At 39.7% G+C, this 21311-nt stretch overlaps 1 protein-coding gene and 1 long non-coding RNA gene across 6 annotated transcripts; one reads left to right on the top strand and one right to left on the bottom strand.

Annotated features, from left to right (window-relative positions):
• Positions 1-1422: 1422 nt before the first annotated feature.
• On the bottom strand, positions 1423-19455 carry LOC119478707. Of its 2 annotated transcripts, XR_005204487.1 has the most exons (5): positions 18983-19455; positions 16291-16500; positions 14580-14674; positions 1669-1845; positions 1423-1542 (listed from the first exon to the last, which is right to left on the bottom strand). It is a non-coding gene; the product is annotated as an uncharacterized LOC119478707 (long non-coding RNA). The 2 variants fall into 2 exon arrangements; XR_005204486.1 differs by lacking the exon at positions 1423-1542 and having other exon boundaries at positions 1645-1845.
• Positions 1672-21311, top strand: ntrk2b (neurotrophic tyrosine kinase, receptor, type 2b). 4 transcript variants are annotated; one of them, XM_037753619.1, is made up of 18 exons: positions 1672-1885; positions 5141-5215; positions 5307-5378; positions 5465-5533; positions 5609-5760; positions 5938-6074; positions 8983-9115; positions 9606-9905; positions 9998-10015; positions 10143-10151; positions 11885-11919; positions 12279-12378; positions 13482-13670; positions 14354-14484; positions 14609-14781; positions 16338-16578; positions 19473-19631; positions 20727-21311. In XM_037753619.1, the coding sequence occupies exons 1-18, from the start codon at positions 1674-1676 to the stop codon at positions 20910-20912; spliced, it is 2391 nt and encodes a 796-aa protein (XP_037609547.1). In that variant the 5' UTR covers positions 1672-1673; the 3' UTR covers positions 20913-21311. The 4 variants fall into 4 exon arrangements, with proteins under 4 accessions (XP_037609547.1, XP_037609549.1, XP_037609550.1 ...); XM_037753621.1 differs by having other exon boundaries at positions 10001-10015; XM_037753622.1 differs by lacking the exon at positions 10143-10151.

Here is a 21311-nt window from a genome sequence, read left to right on the forward strand (position 1 = left end):
AATTATGCCAGTACTACAAAGAAAATAAATATAAAAAATGATATATATATATATATATATATATAGTATATGCCAAACTTAATAGAAAAAATACATTATTTCTGACAAAATGCTTTTTTATCAGGAATATATAGAGATATTTTTTTAATATAGCATTTTTATTAATATTATTTGTATCGTGCTCCTGTATCGCACACTGACCAATTAATGTCTAAATTATGTATATATTATTAATATTTACATTAGTGAGTGGACACCAACATACTTGCAGGTTAGCCCCTAAATATTGTTGAGCAATTAAAATATATTTAAAAGGTCAGGGTTTATTAAACTTTAATCAAATTATGCCAGTACTACAAAGAAAATAAATATAAAAAATAATAATAAATATATCTATATTATATTTATATATATATATATATATATATATTATATTTTTATTTTATTATATTTTTATTATTATATTATATTATTATTATATAATTTTATTATTATTTATTATTATATTTTATTATATTATATATATATATATACTGTATATATATATTCTGTTGTGCCAAACTTAATAGAAAAAATACATTATTTCTGACAAAATGCTTTTTTTTATCAGGAATATATAGATTTTTTTTTAATATTGCATTTTTTATTAATATCATCATTTATCTTGCACCTGTATCGCACACTGACCAGTGATTGGAGTGAGACCCATTTGAAGCTTGCAGACATAGTATAGGTAATTATTTTTCATAGATGCACCCCGTCTAGTGCGTCAACCGTACGTCACACTATAGGCCTAATGGCCAACCGTACAACAGTGTTGGTGTGTGGGGGGGGGGGAGAAAAAAAAAGAAGCGCTGCTTTCATCCAATGCATGGCTTCAGAGCAACTACAACACAAGAGTTTACATCCATATTGTTGTTGTGCATTTGACCCACACAGCTGGATGCTCGTGCAGAGGCTGCAGCATGTGATGTTTTAGGTTTTATTGTATAGAGAAAAAAAAAAAAAAATTCCTATAAATACAATTAGTCATGAATACATCTCCAGGATGTATGATCACAACCATCATCCCGTCTATGATAAACCAGATCCCCAGTGCTCGTCCTCGGTGATAATCGATAGACGCATGCAGGTAGAGCCTTCCTCCTCTACACACACACGCAGCAGCATCACCACGCATCCTTTACTCCACTGTGCAGTCGCTCTTATATTTCCCTCCCCATCACCACCACACACCACCACGCATATATGAGGAATCGCTCCTGCCTATTGATCTCTCTAAACATCTGGAACACCTTCATATTTGTTTTTACAAGGAAGGCAGAGGCGACCAGTCTGTGTGTGCCCAGATAGAGAGGAGGAGTGAGACAGCAGCAGCAGCAGCAGCAGCATCAGGACCACTTGACACCTTTGCTTCACGACATCGATATGCAGTAGTGTGATAGCAGCTCTGCGGAGACAGAGAAGGCCAGTCCATGGCATCTTGATATTAAAAACCGTGCAGGGCTCTTCTGCGCATTCCTCATCGACGTCTCCTTTTTCCTGCAGAGTCGAAAAAAAGGATTAACTCTGCCAGATAAAAGCAAGCGAAGGGAGGAAAAATCTTTACAATTTTGATTCTGTTTTTTTTTTTTTGGTTGGTGGTGGTTGGGGGGATTTCTACTGGACCTGCGATGATGGACTCCAGCGCGGGGGAATATGGCATGGCTCGTCTTCTTGGATTGTTTTGGGTTTTTTTTCTCATGATGGGGCTGTGGAGATTCAGCGATGCTTGCCCAGCATCCTGCACTTGCAGCATCTCAAGGATTGTTTGTATTGATTCTGCACCGGGGATCGAGGATTTCCCTGTCCTCGCGTTAGAAGACATGGAAAACATCACCGAGATGTAAGTGGGAATGAAAAAAAATGAGTCGTGCAAGAACAGAACTTATTATAGGATGCAATGCGTAAAAAGAACTACCTATAGGTCGCAATAATAATACCCAAGGGCTATAGGATTAGGATCATAATTAAGGTGATCATATTAATAATAATAACAGGCCTGATCTTATTTCTCTTAGATCAATAAAGATCTGCCTTCTGCATGTCAACACACAAAATATGTTTTTTTTTCTCCCTTATAACCATTGGGTTTGTCAGATCATGTAGTATATATGTGCGCGCGTGTGTGTGTGTGCGTAATGGTGGTGAGAGTGCGCGTCAGGCTTATTTGGATTAGTCGGTGTTTCCTTTTTACAAAACAGCTCCAGAGGTATAGTGATGGAGTAAAATGTTGAGGCCTGACTGCAGCCTCCTCTCTCTCTCTCTGAGCTGCTCATCTTTTTTTGGGCGTCGGTGTGATATCATATATAACCTCCAACATTTCAACACCTAAAAAAAAAAAGAGCACATTGTTGCCAGATTACACACGAGATCACATCGGTTGTATACTAGGCTGCCCACAGCTCTGTATCTGCGTCAGTGTGTAGGCTTGTGTCGAAGTGTACCTGCTACAACCCTGCACAAGTGTACAACTGCATGGCACCAGAATGGATGGAGAGGAGACTGACTGAGTTTTACTGAGGCAGACAGACTGGAACTATAGGTGTCATATATATATATATATATATGCAAAAAAAAATACACATTTACATATTTTTCTAGAAGTTTTACACAGCTTAATCAATTAAAATTACAATTTTAAAATTTTTTTAAGTTACATTTATAAGATTCATCAAAATCTAAATGCAATCTTTCTTTGTAAAATGCTGATCATATTGATTTCAGAGGGAAGGATTGATTAAATTGAACATACATTTAACCAATCAGTATCATAACATTTTAGTTGATGACTCAATATACCTTATTTTTTACAAAATACCCATTGTTTCGGTAGTGACTGCACTGTTTCGGTAGTGACCACAGTGTTTTGTTTGCAAGGTTATATCATATTCCCTCAACCTTATTGCTTAATATTAACTCATAACATGCCTTATGCCTTGGAAATATTACAAACACAAATGTTTTATGTTTTATAATAAAAAAATAAATATATACCCTTCAGGAATATTATAGGCGTCTACAAAACATAATGATGTTTTCTTCATTTTACAAATGGAAGTCTTGTAGCAGCCTTAAAGCCCTTAAAGGGATATCTTGTGCAGCTTTGGCAAATAAATGACATGTGAAGTATCATATTTCAATAATAGAACATTTCAATGACAGCTGCACCTTCTCAAAATCTAACCATGAATTTAAAAAACAAATCCTAACAAAGCAAACCTTTTGTGACAAAACTCCTGAAGCAAGCAGCACAATCCCTTTAGATCGTATAGAAGATACTTTAACATGTAATATATTGCAGTTTTGTGTTGTTAAAATCACATGTAAACGTGTAAAAGTGTCTCCCCAACAACATTTAAAACAACCCTGCAGTCATTCTGAAATTGATTCACAGGTTTTTAAACACAACTAAATCTCAGTTGTTAATCTTTTCTGATTGACTGGAACTAGGTGTCACATATATGGGCCCGAATTGGTGCAAAGTCAGAGTTGTAAACATTTAGAAATTTGTATCTTTTCTTCCCAAAACTTTGTCCATATATATATTGTACCATATCGAGGGTATACATATATACACTGTAAAGAATTGCTGTTAATTTACAGCAGGATTTCAACAGTATTAACCTGTTATTGCTAAAAAACAGTGCTCTGTTCTTCACTCACATGTTGTTATGGTTTGACAGACATTTTGGGAAAAGTGTCAACAAGTCTATTATAGCCTTTTTCCTATCAAGTGCCAAAAAATACAACCTAAATAGTGCATTAAAACAAATCAGAAAGATAATGTAAAAGAAAGGTGAAAAACAGCTATATAATGTATCTTTAAACAGTAAATAAACTGTAAAATACTGTGAAATTAATTAAAAAAAACAGTTCAAACAGTATTTTTCATTAACAGCACAAAGCTGTAAATTTCAGCGACAGTATAATAATGTTAATTTTACAGTAACATAAAGGCAAACCTTCTGTCAGTTCTTTACTTTTATTTTACTGGGGAATTCTTAACAGTGTAATGAAAGTACAGTCAATTTTGTTATTGTATTTTCAGACTGGATTGGAATGTTTTTCTTCTCCCAAAATGTGTCACTACCGAAACATAGTAATACACTATCATAAAAAAGTTTTATACTAACCTGTAAAGATTGTGTCCATCCCTCCTCTAAGGAATATTTTTACATATTTTTCTAGAAGTTTTTCACAGCTAAATCAATTAAAATTACAATTTTAACAATTGTTTAAGTTACATTTATAAGATTCATCAAAATCTAAATGCAATCTTTCTTTGTAAAATGCATAAAGCTGATCATACTGATTTCAGAGGTTATATATTCATGATGGGTATATATATATATTTATATACAAAGCCCCTTTTTGTGACAAAACTCCTGAAGCAAGCAGCACAATCCCTTTAGATCGTAGAAGATACTTTAACATGTAATGTATTGCAGCTTTGTGTTGTTAAAATCACATGTAAACTAAAGTGTCTCCCCAACAACATTTAAAACAACCTGCAGTTATTCTGAAGTTGATTCGCAGGTTTTTAAACACAACTAAATCTCAGTTATTAATCTTTTCTGATGCTGTGAAAGGTTTGTTTACTTCAGCAATATGTTGATATTTAATTGTAATGAACTCTTTTTCATTTATTACTCAAACTCCTCAATGATATACCTTTCATTTATATATTAGGAAAAAAAAAAAAGATTCCACCGACTTAAAATATTTCATAAAACTTCTGCTTTTACAATAACATTAATAATATCAACAATATCACAACAATGCAAAAGTTTCAACATACTGCCAGTGTGCAAACACATGCTGTTGTACTGTTTCACATTATATCGACAATCAAAAGTGCTACAGACCAAATTCCCTCGGCAAAGGAAAATGACAGTGTATATCACATTTAGCTGACTATGTCAGATTTAGTTTCCTAAAAACACACACACAACTGATTCTCTTGTTTCACACGGTCATTGTGACACACACATACAAACATACTAGTCTCAGATCAAGTTATTTAGCTGACCACCAGTATCTACTTACATTAAATGAACACGTGTGTCCTAACAGGTTTTTCTTTCCTGTTCGTTCACAGATACATTATGAATCAAAACAGACTGTTTGACATCACTGACAACAGTCTGAGGCACTACATCAACCTCAGAAACCTGTAAGTATCATACAGTATGTCTTCACATGGAATCACAATGTATAACTCGTTGTAGATTACCTGATAACTCGACATTTTAACCTCACAACAGAACAGTGATGAAGACGAGATTGACGTCTATATCATCAGATGCATTTTTCAACAATACGAGACTCCAATATGTGTAAGAAGCCTCTTTAGTTGTGTCATCGATGTTCACGTGAGTAGCCTTGTTTGGATTGTGATTGTTATTTTTGTTTTCCCTTTTAGAAATCTCAGAGACAATAACCTATCGACGCTGTCATGGAGAACATTTCAGAACTTTAACGCAACGTTCCCGTAAGTGTACAGAAAAGTGTCAGTGCATCTCTTAGTTTTTTTTTAGTTCCTCATGTAGTATGTTTTTGTTTCCAGGCTCCTGCTGTCCGGTAACCCTCTGGACTGTGTTTGTGAGAACTTGTGGATCAAACTGAGGCTCCTCGAAGAAGCCGACAGTCCGGAGCTGACGTGCATAGACGAGAGAGGAGCGCCACAGTACTTTGCCACACTCACCCCAACAGACTGTGGTAATGTGAAACCATACGTTATAATAAGCAGCACTGGGTATCTGATATTGAACGGTTAGAGAGCTGATCGCTTCTTGGGAGACAGGAAAGACGGAAATAAATCTGTAAACAAAATCAATCGATGTAAAAGTTCTGGTCGGATGTTTAATTTGGCTGTTTGCTCATTTCTCATCGCAGTGATTCCCACAGTAGAGGTCACCCCGAGCACCGTGACGGAGATGCAGGGGAGTGATGTCAAAGCAGTGTGCAGCGCCTCAGGCTCCCCTCCTCCTGAGATCCTGTGGAACCTCGATTGGCTCTCTACCCACCACGAGGTGAGCCACACAGCTTCCTGTTTAAACCTTTGCTACAGGTCCACCACTCAGGTTGTACTCTTTGAGTGGAGTGGACAACATGAGGAGTCGTTTTTTTGAAAATACTACTTATGAGATGAGCTCCAATGAAGCTTCAAAGCAGTGAACGACATGAAGGTCACGGTAGAGCTGTAGGCTTGAGACTTGGACTCAAGTTAGTAGGGCCCCTCTTAGTCGATTATTTGACTAATAGGTCGTTGTGATCTTAGTCGACTAAGATTTCTTTAGTCGATTAGTCATTTTTTTTACGTTTTCTTCATGCTGAAGGACTTATTTCCAAGAAACATATGAGCACATCTCTGGTAAACACAAGATTTAAAGCGGTGCTTTTGTGTGATTCTTTGTGGAGAAACTCAGTTTTACAGATATGTTGATTAAATCAACTAATGGAATAAAAAAAGAGAAAACGTCTGGAGTGCTCGGAAGTTCAAACAAGTGTAATTAGGGGTGCACCGATACCGATAGCTACCGATCCCATACCGGATCGGATATCGAGTCGACACTGACTCAAATAGCTGGATCGGTGACAATGGGGCAGATCTATTCAATTCAGTTATATATTTATATACTATATACATTATATACTGGAATTTAATTCCCGTGTACGTTTTGACGAAATAACGTTTTTTTTGGGGGGGGCTTTTTGCCTGTATTTGATAGTGATAGTATAGACATGAAAGGGAGAGAGACGGGGGATGACATGCAGCAAAGGGCCACAGGTCGGATTTGAACCCTTGGCCGCTGCGGTGAGGACTCAGACTTAGTACATGGGCGTCCACTCTACCAGGTGAGCTACCGGGGGGCGCCTTATTTATTATTTTAATAATAAATAATTCAGTAAAGTTATATCTATGTATTTTTTTGTTGCATTTTGTTTTACAAAGTTAGTAAAGCAATGTTTAAATCAAGCCTGATATTGCTTTACACATAAAAAAAATGCAAGGCATACAGCTGATTGATTAAACACAGGTATCGGATCGGTACTTGGCATCGTGCCGATACCTAAAGCCCAGGTATCGGTATCGTATCGGGACTGAAAAAGTCAGATTGGTGCATCCCTAAGTGTAATGAAGGTGCTGTTTGGTAGGGAACACAAACGTTGACAAAAGAATGAAAGGTATAAGGCGATCTTCTAGTAAAAAGTTAAAAAGCCTTTAATCAGTTGGATATTTCATTGTGAAATACTAATCGATTAGTCGACAAAATCATAATCATAAGTCGACTAAGAATTTCTTTGGTCGAGGACAGCCCTAAAAGTTAGGCTTGATTCTATATTTTTCTAATCATCAACAAATCCCATGAAAAAAACGAATATCGAATTGCTTCTTCTTCTTCTCATAGAGCTCCATTGTTGTTGACAACTATTAAAAACACATCAGCGATGATTGTAATGAAATGAAACCATATGTTTGTGCTCAAATGGAACTATTGGTTCCTGTGAAGATTCACATGGTCACCAGGAACCAATGGACTCAGGGCTGAGAGCCACAGCATAGGAAAGCATTGAGAGACGGACTAACACATTGTTGGTCTTGTTGATAATAAGAAAAATAGAGGCTACGTTAAAAATCACATACTTTTTCTTTTTACTTTTAGTACATACTGCAGCTGCCAGTACAAAGTACGGACTGTTGCATGCAGTATGCATACAATTGGGACATATGGTGTCTTGAAATGAAACTCGTGAGCTTGTGTTTACAACAGGGGAAGTCGTGTACACAAATCCTTGGCGTTCAAGTGGTTAAGTTGTTAGAACACCGCTGCTAAGCAACGGCAATATTAACGTTACTGTCGGCGTCTAGAAGCCACAGAGGCTAACAATTAGGCAAGCTAGCAAGTGGGTAACATAACGTAGGAAATGCAAAGGCATAATGACAGAGGAAAAAGATGAGGCTGTTGGGAATATCAACATTTTCCTCAGAGATAATATATAATTACAAAGAAAAACAGTATACGACTAAAATTACAATATATTAACCTATTATGCACCGAAAAATGAACTTCCGTCAACGTCAACAAACACGTCACAACTCGTGAACTCAAAGCTTTCAGAAACTTTCCACTTACAAGGTCGTGAATACCACAAGAGGAGGGCGTTCATATGGACTCTTCTGGTGAACACGGTAAACACGACCCCATTTGAAGGCACCATTACTACTTCATCATAACATTGCACCTTGAACTTTGGCCCTCTTGCTCATATATCCGCTGCGGAGGAGGATTGTGGGTCAGAATAGCCAGAAAAGCATGCTGGCTTCAGGGCCGGCTCTAACCTTTTTGATGCCCTAGTCAAAATTCAGATTTGGAGCCAGATAACAAAGTGTGAGAAAGAGAGTTTCAGAGTTTCAAGTGTATTTCTTTCTTTCTTTATTTGTTCATTTGTTACCTCAATGTAGAAAATGACGAAGGGGACCCACCGGCATTGTTAAAGAAATTATTATTATTATTTATTTATTTTTTTAGAGGTTGACCAGCGCCCCCCAGAAGGTGGTGCCCTAGGCGACCGCCTATATGGCCTAAGCCTCAAGCCGGCCCCTGGCTGGTTTGCATACTGCAAAATGCGATCGGATTTAGTAGGACATCCTGGTATTTTTGCCATACTGCATTTAACATACTATGTATTGGGACATACTACATTTTTTTTCTGGCATACTAAATAGTATGGTATTATGGGTATTGGAACGCACAGTTAGTCTAACAAGAATAGAAAATATGACTAGCCTTATTGTCAGCTGCAATATGTGGTGTTACAACTGATGAGAATACACTGTACAGTCACAGCTGGTTATTGTACATGTACTAGAGATCAGCATCGCACCAATGTTACATAAACATAGGGCATATAATGAAATAATGATGTTGTTTACAGATTGATCCTTCGGATACGGAGAGCAGCATCACCCTGTCAGACCTGTCTCCTGATGATAATGGCAAGGTGATCATATGCAGCGCTGAGAACATTGTCGGTCAGACCGAGGCCACCCTTGAGCTCAATATTCTCTGTAAGGACTCTTACGTTTCTCTTATTATAGACTGTAAATGTTAACAAACTGCATGCATCTTTAGAGATTGTATTTATTATCGGTAAGCTTGTCTAATTTCCTCTCATGAACTTTTAAACGCTTTCTTCTAAACCTTGTTTTTTTTCCAGTGGAAACACAAGGCTCCTCAGTTTGTTATCATTACTGTCTCTTGGCAAATCTTATTGACTCTCCGTGTTTCCTGTCCGTAACTCTTCCTCCTGTGAAGCTCCTCATGACCACACTCCTCTGCTTGTTCAGTGCCACATTTCTCTTCATTCTCCTCTTCCACGTTTTCCTGATGTCAGCGTTTAAATGTTGTCTCTCTTCTCTTCCCCCCCACAATTTTCATCTCCCGACTGCATCTCCCCTCTGAGCCCATAAATGTTGCTCTTCCTACTGGCGTTTACTCCTGGTGTTGATTTCCTATCATCCCGTTATTACTCTTCCTCTACTGTTGCCTCCGTGTCAGTTGCCCCCACCATCCAGCAGCTGCTGGAGCCCGTGCAGGACCACCACTGGTGCATCCCCTTCAGCATGACGGGGAACCCCAAGCCCGAGCTGCAGTGGTACCACGGGGACGTGGCTCTCCTGGAGCAGGACTTCATCCGCACCATGATCCACGAGTCCATCCTGAGCGTGTACCACGGCTGCCTGCAGTTGGTCAACCCCACGCACATCCACAACGGCGTGTACAGGCTGGTGGCGAAGAACAAGTACGGCTGGGACGAGAAGACAGTCTCCGCCCAGTTCATGGATTTCAACCAAACAGGTGCCTTTTCACAGGAGTACATTCAGTACCAAGTCAACACGTTTCTGTTTATGAAGTTGACTGCGAACAATACTTTTTTTCCTTCTTTTCAGAAGATCCCACCTACGACTGTGAGTAATGATTCAGCTTTATAAAAAACAACAATCGTTATATTTATTAGCTTGATAATAACTAGTTCATATGAACTCTTTCATGATCTGTTTCTCCTCCTATGGACTGCATCATGCTTCTTCCCAGACACCACTGGTAGGTGTTTGAAGGGTTACACATTATATAACAGTCAGCATTGCTTGCACTTAAAGGGACTATTTGTAACTTTCAGAAATGCTTATTAACAGCGACACCTGTGGCCGTTAAGTCAACGAAAGTCAGCGTCGGGCTCGCGCTTGCTCGCTCGCTCTAAATATACCTGAACGAGCATCGCTCAAAACAGTGAGGCGACACACATCAGTTAAAACCACAATATCACTCTATATTTCACCTGCTTGGCAGTAATGTTAGCTGATCAGACGAAGGTCTCTCCATGAATCACTGCTGATCCTAGTGTTGGCTTTTCCCGCTTCAGCGTCGGTGCCGGGGCTCTGAGGCAGCGGGGCTCCGCAACGAGCAACGTTATCGTCTCCGCCTGCAGCCGGAGTGAACAGGGAGACACCGGCACCCGGTCGGAGACGATAACGTTTCTCTCTGCGGAGCCCCGTCACTTCACAAGACACGGGAAACCTCTGTTAGTCTGGAGGAGCTGCAGCAGTTATTTCTGCACAAACGTCCACTGTACATTCACTAGATATTCTCAGAGCTAATCTTCTGCAGTGTGGAGTGAGCACGCGTTCACGTCTAGAGGTGGAGCGAGTACGCGAGATGCACGCGCTATCTGAGTGAAGGCAGGCAGGCAGAGGAGCAGTGACTCCAGCCACACGCGAGCGCGCATGTGTCCAGACCTGGTACATTTATAAGCTTAAAAAGTTACAAACAGTCCCTTTAATAGTTAGGGCCTGAGCACCGACAACGTCGGACCAGCGAAGGCCCTATTGAAACTGTAGAAATTATTATTCTTTTTCTTTTTCTTTTTCTCTCGGATGAATTGCCTTTTTGACGACCTTAACATGCCCCAAAAGTTGTTAAACTTGGCACACTTATCAGACGCGGTGAAAAAATTTATATTTTAAGGGTCTCTGGCTCGGCTGCTGCAAAAGGGCTCGCTAGCAAAAAATTAGCCACGCGCTCCGGTTTCACCTACATGTATGAAATTTGGCAGACAGATGTAACATGTGGAGACGCACAAAAAAGCCTCTTGGAGGTATGCCCAAAACTCAACAGGAAGTCAGCCATCTTGAATTTATTGTGCGATTTTTGCCAATTTTTAGCGTTTTATAGGTCGTGTACTTTAACGAATTCCTCCTACAGATTTAATGAGATTAACTTGAAATTTGGTCAGGACCATCTTAAGACCTTGAGGGTGAAAAGTTGGTGAGTTTTCACTGAACGACCTGACGGTGGCATGGCGGCCATTTTGAGCTATTCGCCATGAAACAGGAAGTTGTTGTAACTGAACTGTACATAGTCCGATCTGCCCCAGATTTCTCAGGCATGATGGTGGTCCAGGCCTGAGGACATTAACACGAAAAAATATACTCATAGCTACGCCCCCTTTCATAACTCATGAACCGTTTGTCATAGAGTCTTGTGGGAGGTGTCATATCACTCAACAGAGAGTTCCTGTTTCATTGGTGAAGGTTATCCCCGCCCCCTACACATTAGCCACGCCACCTTTCATAACTCGTGAACCGTTTGTCGTAGAGTTTTGTGGCAGGCGTCATGGCGCTCATCAGAGTTTCGGTTTCACTGTGCCTGGCCGCGTCAGTCGGTGACCCGCCAGCACCCCCGACGCGCGGGGAGGTGCGAGGGCCCGTTCATCGCTGCTCGCAGCTTTAATTGTTATTATTTTCAAATGTTCTGACAAGCATTTTCATTTTTTTCAGACCCTCCACTCCCTCCGCTGGACGACAGTGTTGCAGTAAGTGATGCTCATTGGTCCTCACCCTTGAAAGCAGCCGCTCTCATTTTCCTTTTGGCTGGTGACCCCTTAAAACAAATTATGCTTCACTCATTAGCCTGCTTCACCGTTTTGTTTGAATTGTTGTTAAAAAGGTCAGAAAATCATCTTGAAATGAAAAAAACAAAGATTAAAGGAAAGTGTCAGAAAATAAATATATATATTTTATTTTTCTGCTTTCCTATCATGTACATAATCTCATGACTCCTCACATTTAGTTTGCTGCCCCGCATGTTGGGAACCGCTGGTCTAAAAGCATGCCATATGTTTTTTGTTGAAAATTATGTTTCAAACAATCTTGTTTTTTTTTGTCTTCCCAGGTGTATGTAGTTGTGGGAATCGCGGGAGTTGCCTTGACTGGCTGCGTTCTGATGGTGATCATTTTGAAATATGGAAGAAACTCCAAGTTTGGCATTAAAGGTGAACTAATTTTCTTAAAGGAATAGTTCGACATTTTGGGAAATACACCTATTCAATATCTTGCCCAGAGTTAATACATGTTTTTTAACACACTGTAACTTAGCATGTTGTAGTTAAATACAAGGACATTTTAAAGCCTAGATTATTTTGATGCATAGTGTTTTTTATTTTACAATTATAAATCCTCTAATGAAGCATCGATAACTGATGTGTAAACAGTTGATAACGTTACATAAACGCAATCACGGCATTCTAAGGTCTGTTATTTCTTTATAGCAGACCGTTGCTATGTATAACAGACCGTTGCTATGGGCGCAGTTCTGATCTCGAACTCTGGCGGACCGTTTTTGTGTCAACTTATTGATTTCTTAAGTAAGTAGCCATGTAATAAGCAGGATAATGTACAGCTAGCAGGTCATTATTATGAAATAAATCCTTTCAGGGCGATGCAAGATCCCTCCGCCGCCTTGCCCTGTCAGGGTTTATTTCACAACACTGACCGGCTCTCTGTACATTATCCCTTACATAACGTAGCTGTATGATTGCACGTAAAAAAAGCATTCATTAACTGTATATACACACATGTACAAATCATTCACAGGCAGGTGTTTATAAATGTGGTCAAAACTCATGACAACATATCATTCATCAAGCAACTGTTTACAGAGTTATGGATGCTTTTCATAAGAGGATTTATATTATTAATAAACACTTAAAATGTCCTTAGATCTGCTTACAACTACATTATAGTGTGTTGTTAAGTGATTATATACTACTTTTAAACAGAGGGGTTAAAATTAGCGTTCATTCAAAGCTCATTTCTGTTTCCACTATATTGGTATAAAAATGACTATAGGAATTTGTAAGTCCTGCTTTGGTCTCATGTTAATTTAGGATGACATCTGATCTTGTGATATATTTTTGTCATTATGTACAACTTGTATTTACAAGTCATTCTATCTCTTTTCTCCCGCCAACGCTCCTCCTCCTCTATGACCACTATTTCCTTTCTTCTCTCCACATGTCATCCTTACTCTTCACTCTTCTCCTGCCTCTCTTTCCTCTCCACCTCCTCCTCCTCCGCCACCTCTGTGGCTCCCTAGGCTCCTCCTCAGTAATCAGTAATGACGATGACTCTGCCAGCCCTCTTCATCACGTCTCCAATGGCAACAACACCCCGTCGTCCTCGGAGATGGGTCCAGACGCAGTGATCATTGGGATGACAAAGATTCCTGTCATTGAGAACCCACAGTACTTCCGCAACTCCGGCAGCATGCTGAAATCTGACACGTGTGAGTTACCGCCTCGCTCGACAAATGGCCTGTAACCCGGACCTTTTCTGATAAATCCATGCAGGGGTCAGAGCCGGATGCCATATTTATTATCAGCATCCTGCTGCATTGTGATAGTGACTCCTGCTCTGCGGGGCAACTGGACGGTTAGTTCAGAAACACAAGCTTGTTTCCAGAAGGCTCAACTCAGCAGAACCTGAATGTTTTTATTTCTCTCACACACACATGCATGTGGTTTATTATACTTTAGGGAATCTTAATCAGTGCTTGGTTGAATCAACAATTTTGATAATTATTTGTCATTAATCAAGCAAAAATGTCAAGCATTTGATAGATCTAGCCTTTCAAATGTGTAGATTTGCTGATTTTGTCAATTTTATTTGACTGTATATTGAATATCTTTCAGTTTTGTTCTCTGGGAGATAATGAGGAGCATTATTTTGACTATTTTATGAAATTTTATAGACCAATTTATTCATTGCTAAATCAAACAAATCAATAATGAAAATATTCTTTAGTTGCAGCCTGTTGGATTTATTAGGCCAGTTCCTTCAAGCCCCAAACTTATTTGACCTGCATAACTGTGACTGAATTATTCCTGACTAAAAATCACCTAAACTCCCACTGAATAATCAAGACGCACTCGTGACTTTGACAGTGATTTGTCCTGTTCTGCATTTAAGTTGTCCAGCACATCAAGAGACACAACATTGTACTGAAGCGGGAGCTGGGAGAGGGAGCCTTTGGGAAGGTGTTTCTCGCCGAGTGCTACAACCTGACACCAGACCAGGAGAAGCTCCATGTGGCAGTCAAGGTACAGATCAGGAAGCCGTTCGCTTAAATAATCAACTTGTCATTCAGTTAGTGAACTCTATTGACTAGATGTACGTTCTACATAGTGCTCCTCACCTCGTCTTTGTGTCTTTGCCTTTCGTCAGACGCTGAAAGAGGCCAACGAGAGCGGCCGAGCAGATTTCTACAGAGAGGCCGAGCTCCTCACCAACCTGCAACATGAACACATTGTCACTTTCTACGGCGTGTGTGTAGAGAGCGACCCGCTCATCATGGTGTTTGAATACATGAAACATGGTGACCTAAACAAGTTCTTAAGGTAGGATCATTTTGACTATCTCAGCATTTTTTTTTTTTTTTTATATTTTAAGTTTCGGACTATGGAGCCTCCGCGTTGTTGTTTCATAAATATAAGCGCAACTCAACCCGTTCCGCACAATGTGATCGGTCGCAGTGCGAAAGCTCAGAAAATCTGCCTTGTTCCGGAAATAAATTACGTTGTCTGCCGCGACGTAATATTCCCAAATGTTATGAAAGTATTCATGACAAAAGCAACAGTTCGAAAAAATACAACCGCTTTCCAACCGCTGCCGGTGTGTAAAGGCCCTTAGACGTGAAGATCGATACCACTCTCATGTCTGAGCGTTCAATATGAGGCTACAGCTAGCAGCTAATTAGCTTAGCTTAGCATAAAGACTGGAAACAGCGAGCATGGCTTTCTACAAAGATTAAGAAAAAAAAATGTCTCACTAATTAATACTTTATATCTTCTTTTAATTCGTACAAAGAATGAAATGTAATGTAAAAACGACGAGTTGTGATTTTTACGGGGATTATGTGCCAGATTATTTCTTGGCTGGGAGCAGTGACTTCCAGGCAACCAGTAAAGACTCCAGGAAGTCACTGCTCTCTGTCAAGAGATAGTCCAGCACATAATCTACCATAAAACCACAATTTGTCGGCTTTACACTTTGGTTTTTGTACGGATTAAACAAACAAGATTTAGTGTGTTAGTTTTTGTTACCCTAGGACAGAGCCAGGCTAGCTGTTTCCCTCTGCTTCCAGTCTTTATGCTAAGCTAAGCTAACTGCCTCCTGGCTGTAGCTTCATATTTAGCGTACAGACATGAGAGTGGTAACAATTTACTCCCCTTTTTCTCAGCAAGAGAGCAAATAAGTATATTTATTACACGGCTTTGTTGAATACTCGACTCTGATTGGTCAATCACGGCGTTCTATGGTCTGTTATTTCTTTATAGTAGATCGTTGCTATGGGCGCAGTTCTGAAGTCGGACTCTGGCGGACCGTTTTTGTGTGAAATTATTGATTTCTTAAGTAACTAGCCGTGTAATAAGTGAGATAATGTACAGCTAGCGGGTCATTGTTTTGAAATAAACCCCTTCAGGGCTTCACGTTCCGCATCGCCCTGTCAAGGTTTATTTCACAACAATGACCAGTTCGCTGTACATTATCCCTTACATATTCCAATGTGTCAGAAATATTCCTTTAATTGTCCAATGTGCATTGAAGGTACAGCTGTGAGTTGATAAAAAAAATGTGTCCACTGGTAAATAAGTAGGCCTGCTTTATGGCTTTTATTCAGATTGCATAATTCCGATATTCAGTAGGTATTTAATCAATTGGATTAGCCAACAACAGATAATCCCATCTGGTGAAGTAATCTAGAAATCTTTTGAGTACACAGCTGGAATGAACAATTCTGATAGTTAATTGATTGTATAAGTCTCTTTTTTTTTTGGTGCAAAATTGACAAAAATTCAGTTGTTCCAGTTTCTCAAATGTGAATATTTGGCATTGTATTTTCTAACCTGGTCATTCATTGATTGAAGCTCTGATGGAGTGTTTCTGTGTGCAGGTCCCACGGTCCTGATGCAGTGCTAATGGCAGACGGTCAACACAGTATCCTGGTGGAACTCACCCAGTCCCAGATGCTGCACATTGCCCAACAGATTGCTGCTGGCATGGTCTACCTGGCCTCCCAGCACTTTGTCCACAGAGACTTGGCAACCAGGAACTGCCTGGTAGGAGAAAACCTGCTGGTCAAGATAGGAGACTTTGGCATGTCCAGAGACGTTTACAGCACAGACTACTACAGAGTGAGTATTTTTGATTATTTCTCACCTCTTCTTGCCCTCAGTCTCTTACTCACACACACACACACACACACACAACCCTCTGATATATACACAGAAATATGGAAATGTAGCCACATACGCACAGTCTCAAATATGTAATTAGACTTTTATTCCAGTTTTGGCCTGAAATAACTGTGTAGCTGCAGAAATGACAATTTTAACCAGAGGTATTTTATCTATTTTTAATACCATTTAAATGCAAATTCTATAATCTGCATAAAATTACTGTTTCCATGGTAATAAGGGCCAACAGTGCAAAAATGCATTGGCAGTTTTTCTTTTTAACTGGGCAAGGAGTTAATACGTCCTTTCACTCTACATGAACGGCATTATATTCAACCATAGAGGAGTTCTGGTACAGTATACGGTCTGATAAGAAGATTGCACTTTGTTGTAAGACGCTACAATACAGGCAAATAAGAAAAGACTACAATTTGTCATGTTGAGGAACAGATGGATGCATTTTATTCCCTCATCCTTTCTGTCTCAAATCACAGCTTGAATCCCACAGTGCCCTCTGCTGCCCGAGTCAGAAATCTAAACACAACAAAATATCTCCCAGATGCATTTCCCTGCATCAGATAAGATCACCATAAAGAGGGCCTGTCATCAACTCCTGATATCAAACGTTTTTTATCAAAATAACAAATAGTAAGCAAGACACAGCTAACAATATGAGGCTGTCTCATCTGTTATAATGCTGCTGTCAATTTGCAAATCAAAAGGAATCATGTGATACAATAAATTATATCAACCAGGAATATAAAACTACATAAAAAAACTCACATTTAGTTTAGTGGTGAATAAAACTAGAATTACACCCGTGCACCTTTGTGGATCTGCCGGTCATAAAGAGTATCATGTATGACGGTGTGATGGTGCATGTGAGTTTACAGTAAGTAGGTGAGGTGATGAACGTGAAAGGATGGTGATTAGATAAAAGAGGAGACAGTGAGGGGAGGAAATGCATTTAGTAGACAGGAAATATCTGATGGAAGAAGACGGGAAGACGCTGGCTGGATAAAAGGTTTTGATGTAATAACAGCCGTGTTTCAGGAATGCCAGTGTGACTAAACTTAATTGCTCACATTAAAAAAAAAAAAGAAATACACTCCAGTTGCCAGTTTATTAGGTACACCTAGCTAAAGCTAATGCAGTCTAACGCAACAGTTCATGAAGGTTATAATGTTGAAACTGTTTTAGAGAGGTGTTCAACTGTATGATCATTTTGGAGGATGCAGTTTGCGGTGCTGTTGAACTGTTATACTGACACTCACCCAGTTTAAATCAATAACGGTATGTTAAATAAAAGAAACACCTCTCTGTATAATGGGATGTACAGAGTCACAGCCGTGCTTTGAGCTGAAACCCTTATAATAATGTTGACATGCTGGTGTTTAGCAGATATATGATTACCATGTTCACTAATCGGCTCTAAACACAAAGTAGGCCACAGCTGATGGTGATGGGGTTGTCATTAGTTTTGCAGGTATTTGGTAATAAACAAAAGGGCCTAATGAAAAGTGGAGGATCAACAAAACTTATTAGAATGCATCCTCTATATGGACCTTGAATATCTTTAATAACAAATTTCCCAACAAGCCATCAAATAGTTGTCAAGGTACGTCACTCACAACCACAAATGTCAACCTCACGGTGGCTGAAGGATAAAAGACAGAGAATCACAATGTAATGACTTGGTGATCACAGGTTTGGACTGAAAAGCAACGGGACCAGTTGCATAAACTTAGTTTAAGACTAGTCTTGGCCTTAGACTGGTCTTAGATCATCAGGTTAGACTAGTGTTATTAAGCCTGTCTGTTGCATAAATATTCAGACTGACTTAATTTGAGGTAGGAGAGTTAGACACCTCTCCCTCTGGCTGACTTTGCTAATTATTACAACTGTTTAGCCATTACTTTTTGGAGATTCTTGTAACGTTACCATAGTCTTGAATTGCTCATAAATACATTTAATGGTTTAACGACCATAGATTTATAACTACCTTTTCTGTTATGTTCTCCAATAGCCTACTTGGTGTGGTGTCGCTGTTGTATCCGCCACTTTTACTCTTCTGTGAAGAGTCTTATTTCACCCATAATGCATTGTGCAACAGGCTATCTAAGTCAGTCTTCCATTAGTCCGTCATAGGGAAGCTTTATGTAACAGATACATTGAAGTGTCTCTAGCAAGTCTGACTTAAAGTTACATTAAAGACTAAAGGCTAAGTCTATTTTTATGCAACTGGCCCCTGGATTGTAGACCAAGCAGACAAACATAAAAGATTGTCTTTACTTTTTAATCGAGAAACAGGCAGGAGTCAGTAAAACCAAGCAGGCATTTAAAGAACGGCTGGAGCACTTACTTTAGAACAAATGGAAATGTGCTGGTATATATCTGCAGGGCTGATGAGGAAAGTGGGAACATGTGTTGTAGGTGGGAGGGGATGTCAGGTGACCGGGACTGGCAAGAAAGTCTGAGGGCATCTAGTGGATGGGTTGAGGATGGCAAGTCTGGGGAGTAGAGTACATTGCCTGAAGGGAAGTGAGCAGGGGCCAGCTATAACAAAGAAAGAACAGTCCTCATGACACATCAAAGACATTAGAATTTATCCTCTGGGCACCATCAATGTCTGTACCAAATTTCATGGCAATACATTCAATAGTTTTGGAAATATTTCCGATCAAAGTGGTGGAACGACCAACAGACTTTGCCATCCAGAGAGCCGGACCACAAGCTTGGCTAAAAATATCCCAATAAAGCAATGAAGTCTAACCAGCAGCTTTTAACTCTTCAGCAGGCCTTATGGTGTTGGTTTTCAAATGGAGACTGTTCTCTCTCTCTACTCTCTGCAGGTGGGCGGTCATACGATGCTGCCGATCCGCTGGATGCCCCCAGAGAGCATCATGTACCGGCGGTTCACCACAGAGAGTGATGTGTGGAGCCTCGGCGTGGTGCTGTGGGAGATCTTCACCTACGGCAAGCAGCCCTGGTACCAGCTCTCCAACAATGAGGTCAGAGTCACACGAGGTCTGCAGATACTTTAGTCAACGCTAGCACTCAGTCAGACAATGCTCTCAGAGGTCAGAGACACTTTAAATTACACCTATTCATGATCTATACTCTTAAACACTGAGGCTTTTCTACTGGTTGTCTTGTGATAGCAGAAGTCTAAAGTTGTTTTTCAGTTTTGCAACTATCACCAAACCACAGGCCCAATAGATGATGGGAATGAAGTCCAGCACTCGGACCAATCAAAACGTTTAACTATTTAAACTAAAGATTCAAAGTTTGACTGTAAATGTTACTGGAAAAACTGATATCTATATCTATAATAGTTGAAGTAACAGATGAAGTAATATAAAGTTGTAATAAATTCATGACATTTTGATTTAATTATATTGAATGACGGTCTTTGGCTGATGCGAGGCATCCATATTTGTTTTGTTTTATATCAGTAAGTGTCAACTTGCATCTATCAAAACTTTCCGAAAAATCTGACTTCCCGAGTCGTAATCATGACTTGGATATTGATGTCAACACTATGTACAAGTCAGAAACTCGTAATTACCATAACTCCGATATGACATGAATGCGAAATGCACTGTTGGTTGCATTGTGGGAAATGTAGTATACAGTGTTTTTTGGGGATTTTGACCATTCTGTTTTTAATCTTCTGACTCTCCCAACTTCATGGAATAGCAATATTAAGTTGCTTAAATATATAAAAACATATTAATAAAGTATTTTTTTATACATGGTACTGTTTTCAGATCCCTTTTTCCAATTAAGATTTTTTAGAAAAATTATGTTTTTTTCCTTAATTTTATCTCAGTGTTCTTCTGTAAATAATAAAAAAAAAATTAATGAATATATATATTTTTTTTGGGGAGGGGCATTTATGAGATAGTGACCATGGAGAGATGACCCCTGGCTGGACATGAATTGGGGACATTGTGGTTCATGGTCGGCACCTTAACCCTAAGACCACCAGGGCACCCCTCAACCCACCGAATGTTTCACTTCATTAGCAACATCTGGAGAGCACTGCTTTCATTTGAACGCCAAACAGCAGACAAACCATGTATTGTCCCTCCTGTATCCTGCAGGTGATCGAGTGCATCACGCAGGGCCGCGTGCTGCAGCGGCCCCGTACCTGTCCTAAAGAGGTGTACGACCTGATGCTGGGCTGCTGGCAGAGGGAGCCCTACATGAGGCTCAACATCAAGGAGATCCACAGCATGCTCCAGAGCCTCGCCAAGGCCTCGCCTGTGTACCTGGACATACTGGGCTGATGCACCCGTCTTCTTGTATGTACTTTTGCGTGCATGTGTGTGAGCTGGGGCTTGGGATGAGTGCTTGTGGATACATGAGGAGACGGAGAGGAAAGGAAGAAGTGAAGGTTGTACGTGCGACTGTGTGAGTGTGTGTGTGTGTGTGTGTACAGTACCTGGCTGTAAATGTTCCTGTAAATGCTATCGTCCGTGTCCTCATTACATTGAGAAAAAGCCTTAAATTTTGAGTGATTTTTGTTTTTTGCTTTTCTTTTCTTTACTCATTTGCGGACGTTACTGAGGCATGTTTCACAAATGGAAACCAAAATGCATACAGGATTATGTAACTTTATCCAAAAACCATCAACACTCCTCCTATATGTGAAAGGCATAAAAATAAATGAAACCCGATAGTCAGAA

Source organism: Sebastes umbrosus, chromosome 19, assembly GCF_015220745.1.
Source record: "Sebastes umbrosus isolate fSebUmb1 chromosome 19, fSebUmb1.pri, whole genome shotgun sequence".
In the NCBI taxonomy this organism is placed as follows: domain Eukaryota; kingdom Metazoa; phylum Chordata; class Actinopteri; order Perciformes; family Sebastidae; genus Sebastes; species Sebastes umbrosus.

What these genes read in the sequence shown, in the direction of transcription:
- ntrk2b (XM_037753619.1), top strand. Translation starts at nt 1,674, where the DNA reads ATGATGGACTCCAGCGCGGGGGAATATGGCATGGCTCGTCTTCTTGGA. An exon ending in TACATCAACCTCAGAAACCT is followed by an intron (nt 5,216 to 5,306) that starts GTAAGTATCATA and finishes ACCTCACAACAG; the next exon opens with AACAGTGATGAAGACGAGAT. An exon ending in CTCCAAGTTTGGCATTAAAG is followed by an intron (nt 12,379 to 13,481) that starts GTGAACTAATTT and finishes GTGGCTCCCTAG; the next exon opens with GCTCCTCCTCAGTAATCAGT.